Source organism: Falco biarmicus, chromosome 5, assembly GCF_023638135.1.
Source record: "Falco biarmicus isolate bFalBia1 chromosome 5, bFalBia1.pri, whole genome shotgun sequence".
Lineage (NCBI taxonomy): Eukaryota > Metazoa > Chordata > Aves > Falconiformes > Falconidae > Falco > Falco biarmicus.
Window position 1 is genome coordinate 21,787,113 of NC_079292.1, and position 14,933 is coordinate 21,802,045.

The window sequence follows — 14,933 nt, forward strand, 5'->3', positions numbered from 1 at the left end:
GATGAGAAATGCCTTTCATTGTTCTCCCCTTTTCCAAGTAACATTGAAAAGCCTTTTCAGAGACTGACTCAGCACTCCTGCGGGTGCATGCGGCAGCGGCCAACACAAACAGCACACGCTGGCCCAGCAGCCCGAAAAGGGGGTTAAAAGGACATGAAAATAGTGGGACACAAAAGAAAGGAAGGTGCTTGTTTTCCCTGTGCTCTGGCAGATGATGGAAGGGGAAGAGGTTTAGTTTGACACCCAGCAGGCAAGCAGAGACCTCAGACACCGCAGCTGTGCTGGCAGGAGGGGTGCCCACCTTCCCCGGCCCTCTCAGGGGCCAGGGCAGCTCCGAGACGCGAGGCAATGGGGTTAGCACCATTTATTCTGTGCGTTTCTGTGGTTGAACATCACCTTGCAGCACTGGTAGGAAGGTCCCTCCTCACCCTCTGCAATCCCTAGGGGAGGGGACCTCCCAGCTTCTGCAGGCACTGCCCCATGCTCTCCGTTAGCTTGCAAAGCTCCAACAGAAAAGAAGAACTCAACCATATGGTGGCACTTGCTTTTTATTAAATTAAATAATTAAAACTCCCAGACCCCACAGACTCTGACCCCATCCTCTGAACAACACCAAGTCAAGAGTACAAAAACCACACAAATCCATCAAGAGGATGAGAGAGTACATTCAGTTCTTCCTCTGATGCCCTGGACTTGGAGGATCTCAAACAGCTAGGACTACTTTTGCCTGCCCCTTTCAGAAGGAAGTTTTCATGTCAGCCCAGAGCAGCCAGGGATTTTGGATCTGTCTCCTACAGCTGGATAGCAAAATCAGGACTTTAAGCCAACACAATGACCACTACTCACCTCCGTTTTTCCCACATGGATGCATTTTATACACTTTCAAGTGCTTATGGAACTCTGAGATCTCCTGCTTGCACCCCAGTGGAACCCTGTGTGTCTTTCAAGCACATACTAAATGGCTCCCCTCTCTCCCCTGCACATTCAGCTTATCTCCTTTTAAAGTTTTACTTAGCTTTTATTTTGTTTTATTAGGTCACCTAAAAGCATCGCCACTCAGTAACTAAAGCCCCAACAGGCGAGTCACCTTCCAAAGGCTGTGAGTGAAGAGGAGTGTGGACAAGAACCAGGTCCCTGCAGCTTCTGCTTTGTGCTCAGACCATTTAATAAATGCTTTTCCCTCAGGAAGCGATGATGCCATTCCATGGCAAGCCAACTGGTCTGACCTAGGAGGACAAGCTACTTTGTTCAAAATAAATATGCCTGCAACTAGAACAACAACAAGAAGTCTTCCAAAAGTGTGACTGAGTAGGGAGGTAAGAAAGCAGAGCAGTTAACAAGATGCATCCAGCTTCCTATAGATGAGCTGAAATAAGACACAACCAGACCCATAATTATTTTTATTTTTTATCTTCATACCTGACCAACCCAACTCTTACAGTACATACTTACACATAGACACTCTCCCTATGGAAACCCAGGACACATGTGGTCCATAGTGGATGGGTTGGAAGGGCAGTTTGTACAAATTAGAGCTGGTTTGTACAACTTAAAGCATCCAAGAACTTCTTTGGGAAGCTGGAAGCTTTTAAGATACCTCCCTGCAATCAGGTTTTGTTACATATAGAAAAATAATACAGATGTGTATTTGAACACACAGGGGCATTCAGCTCTGAAGTACTTCAGTACATTTTAAATGCTGTCTCTGCCCTACATCCTTTAATTTCTCCCCTTATTCTCCCTCTGGGGGATTCTGACAGGGCATCCAAGGTTTGCGCTGGTCACCTCACTCTTCCCTGAAGAATACTGAAGTTATGGCTCTCCATCAGAATGGCTGCCAGTCCCTGTATCAGCACTTGTCCGATTTAAGACTCATGGGTACTCAATAAACATGATAAACATGCTCAGTGATGTCTATTCTTCAACTGCCAGACTAGAAATTATGTGCAATTTCTCCCACCTTGCCCTTTCACCAGAATTACCCCGATGATCTGCACCACTGGTGAAATTTGGGGTCTGTTGAAGTTTGCTTGTATACTTCAAAAAGGGAGAAAACCCCCACCAAACCCCACAAAGCCATGCGCAAAACCCACAAGACCAAGAAGCCAAAGCTAGACAAAGCTGAGCAACACCATAGGTAAAGGCTAGAGAGCAGGATCTCCCCATAACCACCTACGATGTCTCCAGCAGGCAACTTTGCTTTATCACTGAGTAGATTCAGATGATTTCTAGGTCACCCAACCAATACTGGTGTGGCAGAAGCACCAATCTGTGAAAGCTGTGATACTCATTTTCTATGAAATGTCCATGCCCTGTTTGGTTACCAGATCCATGGTCCCTGGTAGATTTTAGGGACCCTGCAGGTGACGGCAGAAGAAAATTTCCCTTCAACCACCCTAACCTTAGTGTAGCTACTCCAAAAACACTGGCAAAGGTGTAACTGGGAATAAACTTCCAGCCTCTATCAGGCGCTGGAACTGCAAAGCTCTTTGCTGCTTCACTGAAGAATAGAGTTTGCCTCCAAGTATCACAAAATCATTTTATGAAGCTAAATGATGTTCTGCCTCCTAACCTAGACTCACAGCCTGAAAGATGGTTAGGGAAGTCAGTCACTGTTCTGCTGACAAGGCTGAGTACTCCACATACATCATCATTTTCTGCAGCTCCAGTGACCAGTAACCTGCTCTGGCAAGTACAAAAAGGAGCAAACCACTAGTGCACAGCCAAACTAAGGAGACACTCTGCCTGCATAACAAAGAGAAGCATAGCTGACCTGTCTTAGGGTCCTGCTCAGCACGTCCATCAGTCTTATTCTCTCATTTCATTTAGAACCAAAACCACCACGTGGTAGCTCTCTGTAACCATGGCAAGGAATTAAGCAGAAGCACAGTTAGAAGCCAAACCTTCCAGCCAATACAGGAGAAAAGAGGAAAAACGCAGTTAATGCCTCTCCAGCCCACCTTTAAATATACAGAACCATTTCACAAACTGCCCATGAGTAAACATGACTGTCAGGTTACAGTGCCACGCTGGGCATTATTTCCAAAAACATCTTTCTAACAAATACTTCTGTTCATTAACATAATTTAAAAAACAAAAAAACAACCATTACAGAATCCTCTCTCCAACATTTTGGCGAGTTGCTGAGGGTCTGTGTCTCTGCTACAAAACACCAAAGTTTTTGCTCACAGATGATTTCTGGCCCATTTACATCCACATGCATTCTCCTGTTTGCAGTCTGCAGTTCCAGGCACAGCACAGGAGTACATTACAGACACAGATAAATTAATCTGCACTACAAGCTTTGCAGAACCATTTCTACTGGTCACAGGCTTTACTACCAGTTTCCTCCCTCCCCTATAAAAATCAGTTATATCAACTGTGTCCTGACACTGCACCTAATGCTCAGCCTTGCCAAAGCAATACCATTCCCGCTTCTATGAAACGTCAACCATTCCAGCTCCCCCAGCCTTACCCAAGCTGCCACATATATACCACTGCTGCTTTTCTCTGCCAATTCCTAAAATGACAAATGGGCTGCACTGCTCAAGGTTCCCAGAACCTAGACATCCATTTATTCAGTGGAAGAAGATATCGTCACTTATTTCCATGGCCTGTTCTGAAGGCTGCTCCTGCTAAGTGAGCGGGCAGTGAGGGATCCCACATTGCCAGCAGTGCTGGGGACACTGGGACTGCTCCTCATGGTTGTCACCTTGGAATCACGGCCTGAAGAACCATGGTTAAGACGGCCTGTGGAAAAAAAACCCAAATATCAGAAGCTGTGTGCGTGACTGAGCACAAGGATACACAAAAGATCTGTTGCCCCTCTGTGGCTCTCCAGCGCTCACTGTAAACATACAGACCCATGAATAATTCAGTGCCAGGTTCTGGGCGGTTTCTATCTGGCCATGCAGGCCTAAAAAATTGAAGCACCTACTCATCACCAGTAAAACCTAAAGACATTTAAATGTAGTGGCCTATATGCCACAGTCAGCAGGCCCAGGATTTTGCCATCATGTAGCTATGCAAGATTTAAGTCCTCTGGGACTGGCATAGCACAGGTTTTGGTGGACCTTCTCATTCAGTTTAGAAAAAATGTCTCCTTCTCCTATCAGTCTCATGGAAAGAATATAGCAAAGCAGAGAACTGTTGCAGAGCTGGCTCAAGAGCTACAGAAAGCAGCTGCAGCATTTGTCCTGGGGTCTTACTGGCAGTGTCTGAAGGAACGTGCTCCTCTTCTAGGTAGTACTTTATCTTTTGTAGATCATCTGCAGAAAATCTCCATTTATTCTCAGCAAGTGCAGGTGGCACTTTGGGAGAGGTCTTTTTTCGGGCAGATGCAGTGGGAGCTGCCACCTGGCAGGACACAGGAAGCGAGCCAGTGATCAGTCCTTCTGGGATCTTCTGTGCAAGGACCTTCAGGCCTGCAGAAATACAGATCAGATGTTACCAGTGACCACCAGCTAAGATGTGACTGGTAAAATCACTGATCCCAAGTAAAGCACTTGACAATGGCTGAACATCCAGCTCTTCCCAATCTCCAGCTCATGCAACCCTTGCTCTCTGCTCTTGACCCCCACACACCTGAGATTTCAGGGAGTCCTGCCCATCCCCACTTACCTCCAGATAACATGAATAAGTTCTCAAAGCCCCTCTCACACATGGTTGTTGCAGCCTGGCTGGCTAACCTCTCATCATTGTCATACAAAATAATAATTTTTCCACGTGCATTTTTCTGATAGGTAGAAGAGCTAAGGATTAATTTGTAAACTTAAGGTGACCATTAATACCTTTTAGAAAGAAAAAAAAAAAAAAAGAGACAAATAAATGGACTGGAGACTGAGAAATTCCCTACTTGATTTGCAAGTATCGGGCAGGAATGCTTTCCCTGCACCTGTGATTTAAAACTGATTTCTCAGTAGCTGAGGCTTGCCGGAACTGGAAGGACACAGTCTAATCCCCACTGGAGTGCAGTCCACCCCTGTTTTGAACAGTAACAGGCAAGAAGCACCTTTACTTACAAGCTCCTCTCCCCTGCAGCCCTTACAAGCTAACAGCCTGGGAATTTATCAGCCTAATCCTAGCTAATAATCCTCTTTCTGTCCTCCAGAGAAAAGTCAATCCTTATCAAGGTGCTGAGATGAAGCCAAAGGATTTGATGAATGTATCCCTCAAGAAGCTGGGCACTCCAGCAACAGCAAGGGACAAGTGTCCAAGTATGGCTTTGCCTTCCAGCCAAAATCCCAAATGCCAAATTCAGGCAGCTCCCACTGGAGTCAGGAGGTGTTACAACCTTGAGGAACTAGAATCCAGCATCTGATGGTGGCAGCAGAGCTGCATCAGGTAATCACTGCTAGTGTAAAGGATCCACCCTTCCACCCTCCTAGAAATCCCTAGATTTTGTTGGTCCCAGTCACAGCAACTGCTATAGCTCCAATTGGTTTTGGAAGCCTTCACTAACATCCCCCTACTTGTGTTTTTTTATGCTAGCACTTCATATATAAAGGATACATATTCCAGAATACTATTTGTATATGGATTCATGGTTCTAGAGAGCGTTGCAATAGGGTAGGAATAAGCTGCGGGGCAGGGGGGGGAGGAAAAGAGAGAAAAAAAGTCATACAGTGGCCGAAACACCAACCATCACAACCTGGAATACAACTGACACAGACTTGTTACAGTTCAACAGACTCAAACCCCCACTAAATAAGGGATTAACATCAGCTCAGTCCCCTCATCCCTTTCAGGAATGATGCATGTACTGCGTGAGTGCCAAGAGTGTTCTGCTCCCAACAATGTCCCACCTTGGGGGAAAAAATGAAGCCAGCCAGAATATGACGCAGAACTGAATACATGATCCCAGCTGACACTAGACTGCTGTGGGATTCTAGTCTCCTCACCTCCAATGATGTGACATTGGTTGTATGCATCTCGGTCTCGCACGTCCAAAAGCAGAAAGGGGCAGTCGGGATAAGGCATGTCTTTATCCTGAGTGTCCACTTTCTTTGGAGTGTCCTTTTCTATATCCATTTCACCAACACCACTTATCACACTGCAAGAGGAAAGAGGAGGTTATGGTGCAAGCTCTCACTCTCAACACTCCCATACCTCTTCACCAGGTCAGAGCACTTTTCCATCAACCATTCCAACAGCCCATTTATGTTCCAGTACAGCCAGACACCACATAAAAATGGAGATATTATCTTTCAGGCTTTCCAGTACATCATAAGAACTGATTTTATTTTTATCAATATAAAAAAATAAACAGAGTACAACCTTGCTATATGAACCATACTCTTCTGGATCAGTCAATTCCAGATATTTTATGTTGTAAATGACTTTGAGGTGAGGGAGAATAATTCTAAGTAGCTGCCAACGTTGAGATCTCAGCAAGTCAGACACACTAAATAAGTGTCAGTCATCTACAAGAAATGCTATGCAGAGATTTCCCATTTCATCACTAGATTGGACACAGGACATGAACAGAAACCTCCAGATACTCTTGGCAGTCACTAAACTGATGGCTTTGATACAGTGGTCAGGCTAGTGTCTCAACTCTTCTGTTAGCATTTGCACAGGTACAGCAAGGAAAGACCAAAACAAAAGTTTCCTCTTACAGTGTCTTCCTGGTATCTCTGACCTTGAGTGGGTTTGGAAATTGGACCCTTATTCTCGATCACAGGACAATCTGCTAAGATCATCGGGAAGGTACATTACCGAGTACCAGAGCAGTTTATAACATGCATTCTTGAACCCAGAGACCCGGATCAAAGCCCATAAACATATTTCCTTGGCAGCCATTTAGACAATGATCAGGTGGCAACAGTGTTGGTTTACAGCCTCAAACCAAACTCATTCAGACAGGAAAATCTGGCAACCCTCTCTCTCACTTACATCTTGGACCTGCAAAATCAGGCTTTAATGAGAAATACAGTATAAAATCACTTTGCAGCAATTTAAAATAACTAGCTCGATAAAAATATCTGCTAATACAGGAAGAAGACTGTATTATTATTAGGCACCTCTGCAACGTGGACCGATAGGATTCCCCAGCTCCTGTGTTGTTGATGAACAGGACTGGACTAGGTGTCCCATCGGGGCTTCCTTTCCCATTTGTCCCTGCTGTAACTTCAGCATCTGCATCTGGTGCAGGAGAATTACCATCTGGGGAGAGAACAGGGTACAAAGAGTTAAAATGCTGCAGGAAATAAACACGCACATTTTAAGCCCCGTTTCTATTCTTAGAAGAACACGTGCCTCAAAGATAGCCTTATCCTCATCCTCTTACAAGGCTGACTTACTGAGGGCCTCATATTAAAAATAATGAGGAGCCATATGACTTTTAAGGGCTCAAAATTTCATTTTAATAATTCAGTAAAAACTTCATTCTGGATGCATGATACCTACTGAGTTACCACAATAAACTTGGCAGCACAAGGCCTTTCTTATTTGCAAGTCTTCTTGTTTTAGGAGCGTTTCTGTTCCCAAAGTGGAATGGTTGCAGGCCACAGGTTAAGTTATGTTTTCATCCCAATTAAAAGACTTGCTGAATAGTCAGCTATGTCTGTCAGGACACAGCTCACCACATGACAGTGATCTACAGCTCTTGCTCTTTGTGCTTACAATAAATATTGTTACCTTCCAGCTTGTGGATCTCCTCATTTGTCACTTCTAAGGTTTCATCAGATAGAGAGGCAACCTGGATGACCTACGGGAAACAAAAGCGAGCAACGATACCTTGATACACACACACCAACGTCATTGAAAGATGGGGGGAATCAGCTTAAGGAAAAACAATCCTCAAGCCAAAACACTTAACTCAATGCAACTTCTATTGGAATTCAAGGTCACATATAGATGCGTATATGATGCCTGTACTGCAAGTGTGTCCTTTCGTTAAATGGAAATTGTAGCATAAAAACCCAAACCAAACCAAGAGAACACTCAGCCGTGGAATAAAGAAAAGCCAGATGTGCCAAGCTGGCAACATCAAATACCAGAATGTTTTCTGACTTTTATGAAGTTCAGTCACTGAAACATTTCAGAGCACACACTACACTGGCAAAAATCACATAGGGTTAATTGGTCTGTGAGAGCAGACCTGAGATACTCACATACTAAACTGGTTTATCAGACCATGACTGTCACAGGACTGGTCTTAACAGTCTGGAGGAAATGAAGACAGGAGTCTGCAGAAACCCACTCCCTCAGTAACTGCAAGTTTAACCTTCCCTTTCCTTCTCTCCTTAGAAGACAAGCTTGTCTTTTTCTAGTTATTAGAAGTTTTCTTAAACCAGTATGTAAGCACCACAGAGATCTTTATTTATTGATCAAACTTTCCAATTTTTAATATTTTGATTAATTACTTTTAATAAAAAAAATATGTAGAAAGCCTTAAAGTCACAACCTTCCCATCTTCTGCAGTTAAACCTGCTATGAGAGAGGGCTTCAGGCTGTGACTACTTGACACAAAGCTCAATGAGATTTGAATGCCACTTTACCTGGCCCTTCCTTTTTGTAAGAGCCTTGAAGAGCCTCGTAAGTTAACAGACAAAAACCATAGTGACCCTCTCTTTGAAATTTGTTCCCTACACACTTCAGTTTGCAACCAGAAAAACTGACTACTCCGAAAACAATTGGCTTGAATGGTTTGTTTTTATTAAGAGAAATCCGTGAGGGCAGAAAGAAGCCAACACAGAAGAATTACACACTAAGGCTATGTAAGTAACTGCATAGCAAGTTTTAGAGAAAGCAAAATGCTGTTCCTAAAAGCTGATAACTTTCAGAGGCCACAGAGGGAACTATACATACCAACTGGGCAAAAGTAGTCACTTTCAGTCTTTTAAACAGCTCATCCTTTCTGTATCTGTAATCTTCAAAAACAAAACAGAAAAGGACAATGTAAGTTTTCAGTTAATTCCCAGCTTTTGCAAATACCAGGTAATGGGGCTTTGTCCCGGCTATTCTCATAAGACTCTCTTCTCCAACAAGGCAGGATTTCTGGGCACTAAGCTTGTGCTGAAGGATCAGAGCAATAAACCTGAAGACTCTGTGAAAAGTAATACCAGTTATAAAGAGAGATCCTGTCCAGATATGATTAAAATGGAGAAGGCAGATGTAGTTGCTTTTAGACTCAAATGCATATTACTTTGTGTTTTCTGTTCCTGCTGAGGGAAGGAAGCAGTTTCATGAATTTATCACCTTGCCTGCTGTTCTTTGAAGCCCACTATAGTCACAAAGCCTCTTAAACCAAAACATTTCATTTACCTGAGTTTTTTTATAAGTTACGACAGAATCAGAGCATAGGGGCACTGTATCTCAGACTGTCTTTTCAAATACTAAGCTAAACATGTGCATTTAATCTTACTGATTAAAACGTTCCACGTTATCTTCCTTTATCTGACAATTTAATTCTGATTCCTACAGTTTGCCAATATGGATTATCTAAAGGAATGGATAACTGACAGAAGTTGTTTAGGGCAGAAAACCGAACAGCAGATCAGTGTGGACACCAGCTTGAAGCACACGTAATTGCTGCAGAGAAACCGGACTAAGTGAATCTTGAGCCTGAAGACAAAACTTCGGTAGCAAGAAAACTGAGCGGTCTGTTGGAACAACTGGCAAACAACCAGAGCAGAGATTAACAGCACTAAGTAAGTGATGACAAGGATGGAAGTCTGATCGCGTACAGATACTAAAGATGCGTAAACACAAGGAAGAGAGAAGCCTTCTAGTGTGAAACAAAAGGCTGTATGTAGGAGGAGAGAGAAGCTAGGACGCGTATCAGTAGGAACATCTTGATATGAAATAGGCTCCCACGGAAAGTAATGGAAGCCTTGTCCTTTGGGAAATTTACAGCTAGAAAGAAGATAGCAGAGAAGGGGAAGGGGAAAAAAAATTAAAATAAAATCAATCCCGCACCAGCAAGAAAAGGCAAAGAAGATGAACAAAATTCCATGTCAGGCATTGCAGCTGTAACCAAATTCTGCATGCAGCTCTCAAAGCCACACTCTAATCAATCTAAGCTCTTTCAAAAAATAAAATTGCTCCTCCTTTATTTCCCTCCTCCTCTCTTACTAGGCTCCACCTCTGAAACCCCAGATTTTTATTTTTAAATAAAGAAAAATCCTTTGCATTTTTCTAACAATTTTAGCAACTACTGGAAGATATTCCAAACTGGTCTCTCTCTAGCTGTTCAACTAAGAGGGCTAACAATGGAGTACAGGACCTTTTAGCAAATCCAGCCAGTTAAACACTCTAAATCCATTCAGTGCTCCATTAGCTTAATTAAGGGAACATGGGGAAGAAGGGGGGGAAGGGCTCCAACCCATATTCCTGTAACCACCACACAAAAAATTACCACAAAGTTAGCTTATGGAAACTCTCAAACTGACATGTGTTTAGAGAAGGAGCCACGCGAACGCTCCAGGCTGAGATCTCTTCCCAATACAAGCAGTGATCACGAGCTTCCTGGCAGACATTCTGTTCAGACAAGATTCTGCCCGTACGCAGCCCAAGGGTGCATTACAGTAGCAGGAGAGAGAGAAAAAGAGAAATTGTGAGTTTCAGTCTCTGATGTTTTTTATTCCTACCCCTTCCCGCTTAAATATGCTTCCTGAAGAGGTAGGCCAATTAATTTTCAGCATTCAGAGCAAGAATACCCAAATTTAACATTCTACCCTATACAATTTTATTAGGCTGCAAAGCAAATACCTGCTTGCTACTCAACAACTCGTCTTAGAAAAAAGGAGCCCATCCAAAACATCCCTGTACCTGTGCACTGCAATGTGCATTATGCATTTCAAACCATGGGTCTTTAGTACAAGATCTGTGCATAAACTAAGTTTCAAAATGCCAATTAACTTCAAAATTACCCTCAAGTTTCTTGCAAAACCATCTGGTTTCGAGCCTCAAGTTCAGGTTGGTAAAGCCTCCCTTTAACAGCCTATTTCACCTGCCTGACACAAAACCCACATGTAGCCCATGTCCAAAGGATTGCAACTCCCCAGCCATGGATAAAAAGAGCCCTTCAGTCACATGAAGGGCAAGAAATAAACTTAATTTAGAAGGACAAATAAAACCAGAAAAGCTTATGAAGTGTTGTATCTCTATCAGCACTGACAAAGCAGAACTGTTGTCACAGTGCTCATACAACGCAGCTGCTAGATGGTTTCCACCCACCTCAAGCAAGGATTCTTTATTTCAGAACAAGCCTTTATGACCCAGATCTTGCCTTTAGCACCCAAAATTATTTCTATCAAGAAAAAAAACCAAACCAAAAACATTGTTAGTACAAAGCCTGACCTGGAGCAAACCAAGCTGAATGCTTGCATGAGCCTCCCAGCAGTTATCAGAAAGAACTGCTGCTTCTGACTACAAAAGCAACATGACATACCTGGTGCTGCCCTGGAAGGTCCATTTGAATTTTCTGACATTTTTTGCTTCAGCAAACTGGTCTGAAGCTGTATTTATTGTATATTCAAGGATGTGCTCCTCAGGGCTTCGGAAATGAGTGAAGCAACACCAGAGAAAAGGAAGAGACTTGGTGTCTCTCCTCAAGTCAGTTCTCCAAAGGACAAATCATCATGGCTCCAACTCTCTTAAGCAGGCTTGCAGTATTAAGTCCCACTCTCTCAAATTACACAAAAGACAGAGAGTTGCTTGTACTGGGTATTTAAAGTTGTGTCCAAATGGTGTCATCTATCCATGAGAAATCAAGGGAGAGAAGTTTCCAAATTGCCTGGGAACACAAGGTGTCTATTCAGGCTAAATATAATGAGAAAGTTCCTACTAGACTCCAGAACCATGATTAAACAAAAGAACTCCTACATGAAATGAAATCAGATTCACAGCAGAGATTGAAAACCAACTAGGCCCATTCAACAAGATTTTCAGCACAGATAAAAAGCGATGGCAATCCAGTGTTAAGCACTGAAATCTTAGTCGGTCAACACAGGATTTTGGAAAGCAAAGGCCATTTCTCTTTTGATTTTCCCCAAAGACCTGTGGTGTTCAAAAAAACCCCAACAAACAAACCAGCAACAAAGGCCCGTTTTGCACAAAGCTGAGCACAAATATATTCACGTGACAGATCAGCAATCTCCCTTATAATATGAACACTGCCACCTTAGAGGAACACAGTAAGTGGGCCTAAGAACTAAACCTAAACATTCAAAATCCTAATTAATCCTCATTAATGGGGATGTTTTTTCTTTCACATCAGTAAATGCAGCTTTTGGGTTTAATAGCTTTCTTGGCACTCCGTGCAAAAACAATCTGGACAGGAGCTGAAAACAAAGTAGTAAAACGTCAGCTTTATTAGTAAGAATTTTTTAAAAAGCCTATCTTCAGTGGGAAAGCAGGCTGAAATAAAAGTCAGTTAGGCTTTCATTAGCCTGAACAAGCCAAAGTCTTCAAAACATCAGTATTTAGTTCTGCTGAAATCAATGAGTTACACATGAATGAGCTTGTCTTTTTCCTATCTTGGAGTATTCTGATAGAAATCTAAGTACAGTAAAATTTTACAAAGGTATATACAAAGCTCTCAAGTTGTTACCTAAAAGTGAAACAAAGTCTCAGAAGTGCAGTTTGAGTCTTCCCAGATGAGTCTAGCCTAGTTTTCTTAGTCCTGAGAACTTTCTGTCTGGTTTCCATTCAACAGCAAAAACAGCACAAAGAAGGATCTGGAAAGACTCCTAGACACGCCTGCCTAGTTTCTTAAGTCTGTAAAGCACTGGGAGACAGAGAAACAAGGTGCAGGAGAAAGTGGAAAGTGGCCAAAGAATGAAGGTTAAAACATCTTTGTATCCTACTGCTGCGTGTTTCTACAGTTCATTCCTGTAAACGGCTGTGGGAATCGGAATGGAGCCTTCCAAGCAAACAGAGGGCCTGGGATTTAACCCCTGCTCCTTGATGAGCTGACCTGACCCACTGCAAGCACATTCTGCTCCTGTCCAGATACTCACTTCTTTTGATCTCTTCCAACTTCTCAGTGTATTTTGTCAAACTGTTTCCTGTAAGAACAACAAAAATATTAGTTTGCTACAATTTTTTTTATTAGTGGTTTTCTCCAGCACTATTAAGAATTAAATTTTATTTTTTCTGTAGGAAAAGATCAGACTATGATAACAAATGTTTGCTGTAGACTCTCTTTTGACATGACAATACAAGGCAGCCATAAATCAAAAATACTGCGATTTTCCTCTTAGTGCTTTTCTCTTGCAAGGAAGGCTGAGCTGAAGAACAGTCAGTCAAAGGACTTGCTGGACCCCAGCTGCCTCTGGGAACAGGCAGTGGTCCATAGCCTAAAGGTTCCATCCTGAGTAGAGGAAGTCATTGCAAATGTTCATGACCAGCAGGAGCTCAAATCCTCTACACATACCCACAGTGCTGTTCCCGTTCCCTGAAAGCATCCAGAGTTTATCTTACAGGATTTTCAGTAAGGGGTACAGAAACATCCACACTCTGCTAGTCAGAACGGTGATATTCCAGAAAAAGCAGCCTTGTAGCACCCCTCCTGTTTACAAGGCTCCACACCAAGCCCTCTCTACTCAGAAGCGCAAGTTGTTTTGATGATGCTTTGGAGAACAAAGTCATCATCAACACTGCCTTCAGAAAGTTACTACCTAAAACTCAGTATGTTACAATGCTGTATCTAAGGGAACTAAAATCAGGGCTTTGATATTCAAATGCTGCCTCTGACATTCTGCTTCAAGCACAGCTGTGGCCATGCTGTCCCTTCCCCAGTGTTTTTGTGTTGATACTATAGGCAAGCATTACTGGATAAAATTCACTTTAACAACAAAAAAGTCCCCAAAGATACCCCCCCCCCAAATAATTATCTTGACTTACAGGCTTGCCAAGATATGAGTTTATACAAGAAAAGCCCATATACATAAACTCCAGTAATTTCTGTGGGAAGTATCACAACAGAGCCTGACATCGTAAGGTGAGACACATCATAACCGCAATGCGAGTTCTGACATAGCTGCACAGTTACCTGGGGTAAAACAGCTCAGGACAGAGGCAGTTAAGACATTCAGCATATTTTCATACACTCCGACATCCACATTCAGTGTTTTTACCCTACCACAATTTCACTTACCAGTATCAAGGCGGGTTTTTATATGTTGGTATCGGGGATTCTGAGGGATGCGCCTGGTTAAATACTGGTTTAAAAAGGAAAAGATATGGGAAGTCAATACACAGCTATGTATTGTTTTTTTTTAAACATTACCAGAAAAGTCAATTTGAAGAGCCCTAAGAGAGAAAAAAAAGGAGTGAGACCACAGGCACCCTCTCAGACATCCTCTGCTCACAGGTGGAGGGAAAGAGATCTAAGTCTTCAACTGGATATTAAATCCCTTGACAAACCTCCACCTCAAAGCCCGGAGCACGCCCGGCTCTGAGGGCCCCAGGAAACCTTCCCCCGTCCCGAACTACGCCTCTGGAGGCTGCACCAGGCCCCGCCCCGGGCACCCCACCGAATCGGTCCCCACAGCCCCCAGGGCCGCCCCTGCCGCTGGGGATCCCGCGCCCCATAAGCCACCCAGGGCTGCTGCTCCTCTCAGGAGAGGAGGGGCCCCGGACCCGGCGGCAGGGTGACGGCGAGAGGAAGGGTCCCTCATCGCACCTCCGGGTCCCCGACACTCCTCCTGCTCGACATCTTCTTGCAGCCGGCACCCACCGCACCGCTTCCTTCTCTCTCTCTCTCTCTCCCTCCCGCCTGCCTGCCTGCCCGCTCACCCACCCTCACGGTTCTGGCGTCCCACCCCGCAACTACCCCCGCCCCGATTGGTCGCTCATCGCGCCCGCGGCCAATCAGACGCCGCGTAAGAGCTTGAGCGGCTGACAGGGCTCAGTCGTCGCCGGGCAACGGGGGACGCCGCGGCTGCGAGAGCCGTGACGCGCGGGAAGCGAGGGGGCGGGGCAGG

At 43.9% G+C, this 14,933-nt stretch overlaps 1 protein-coding gene across 2 annotated transcripts; it reads right to left on the reverse strand.

Moving 5' to 3' along the window:
* Nucleotides 1-3,552: 3,552 nt before the first annotated feature.
* CEP41 (centrosomal protein 41) lies at nt 3,553-14,727 on the reverse strand. 2 transcript variants are annotated; one of them, XM_056341586.1, is made up of 11 exons: nt 14,633-14,727; nt 14,105-14,168; nt 12,966-13,013; nt 8,812-8,873; nt 7,639-7,708; nt 7,023-7,164; nt 5,901-6,052; nt 5,512-5,579; nt 4,621-4,735; nt 4,209-4,424; nt 3,553-3,750 (listed from the first exon to the last, which is right to left on the reverse strand). In XM_056341586.1, exons 1-11 carry the CDS (start codon nt 14,663-14,665, stop codon nt 3,602-3,604), a joined length of 1,119 nt encoding a protein of 372 aa, XP_056197561.1. In that variant the 5' UTR covers nt 14,666-14,727; the 3' UTR covers nt 3,553-3,601. The 2 variants fall into 2 exon arrangements, with proteins under 2 accessions (XP_056197561.1, XP_056197562.1); XM_056341587.1 differs by lacking the exons at nt 12,966-13,013; nt 14,105-14,168; nt 14,633-14,727 and adding an exon at nt 11,396-11,594.
* Nucleotides 14,728-14,933: the final 206 nt, after the last annotated feature.

Bases quoted from the DNA above. Each gene is read 5' to 3' on its own strand.
- CEP41 (XM_056341586.1), bottom strand. From the start codon at position 14,665: ATGTCGAGCAGGAGGAGTGTCGGGGACCCGGAG. The intron at 8,874-12,965 runs GTGAGTATCTGG...TTGTTTTTGAAG, and splicing joins GTTGGAAGAGATCAAAAGAA to ATTACAGATACAGAAAGGAT. The intron at 4,736-5,511 runs GTATCCTTTATA...TCTACCTATCAG, and splicing joins CAAATAGTATTCTGGAATAT to AAAAATGCACGTGGAAAAAT.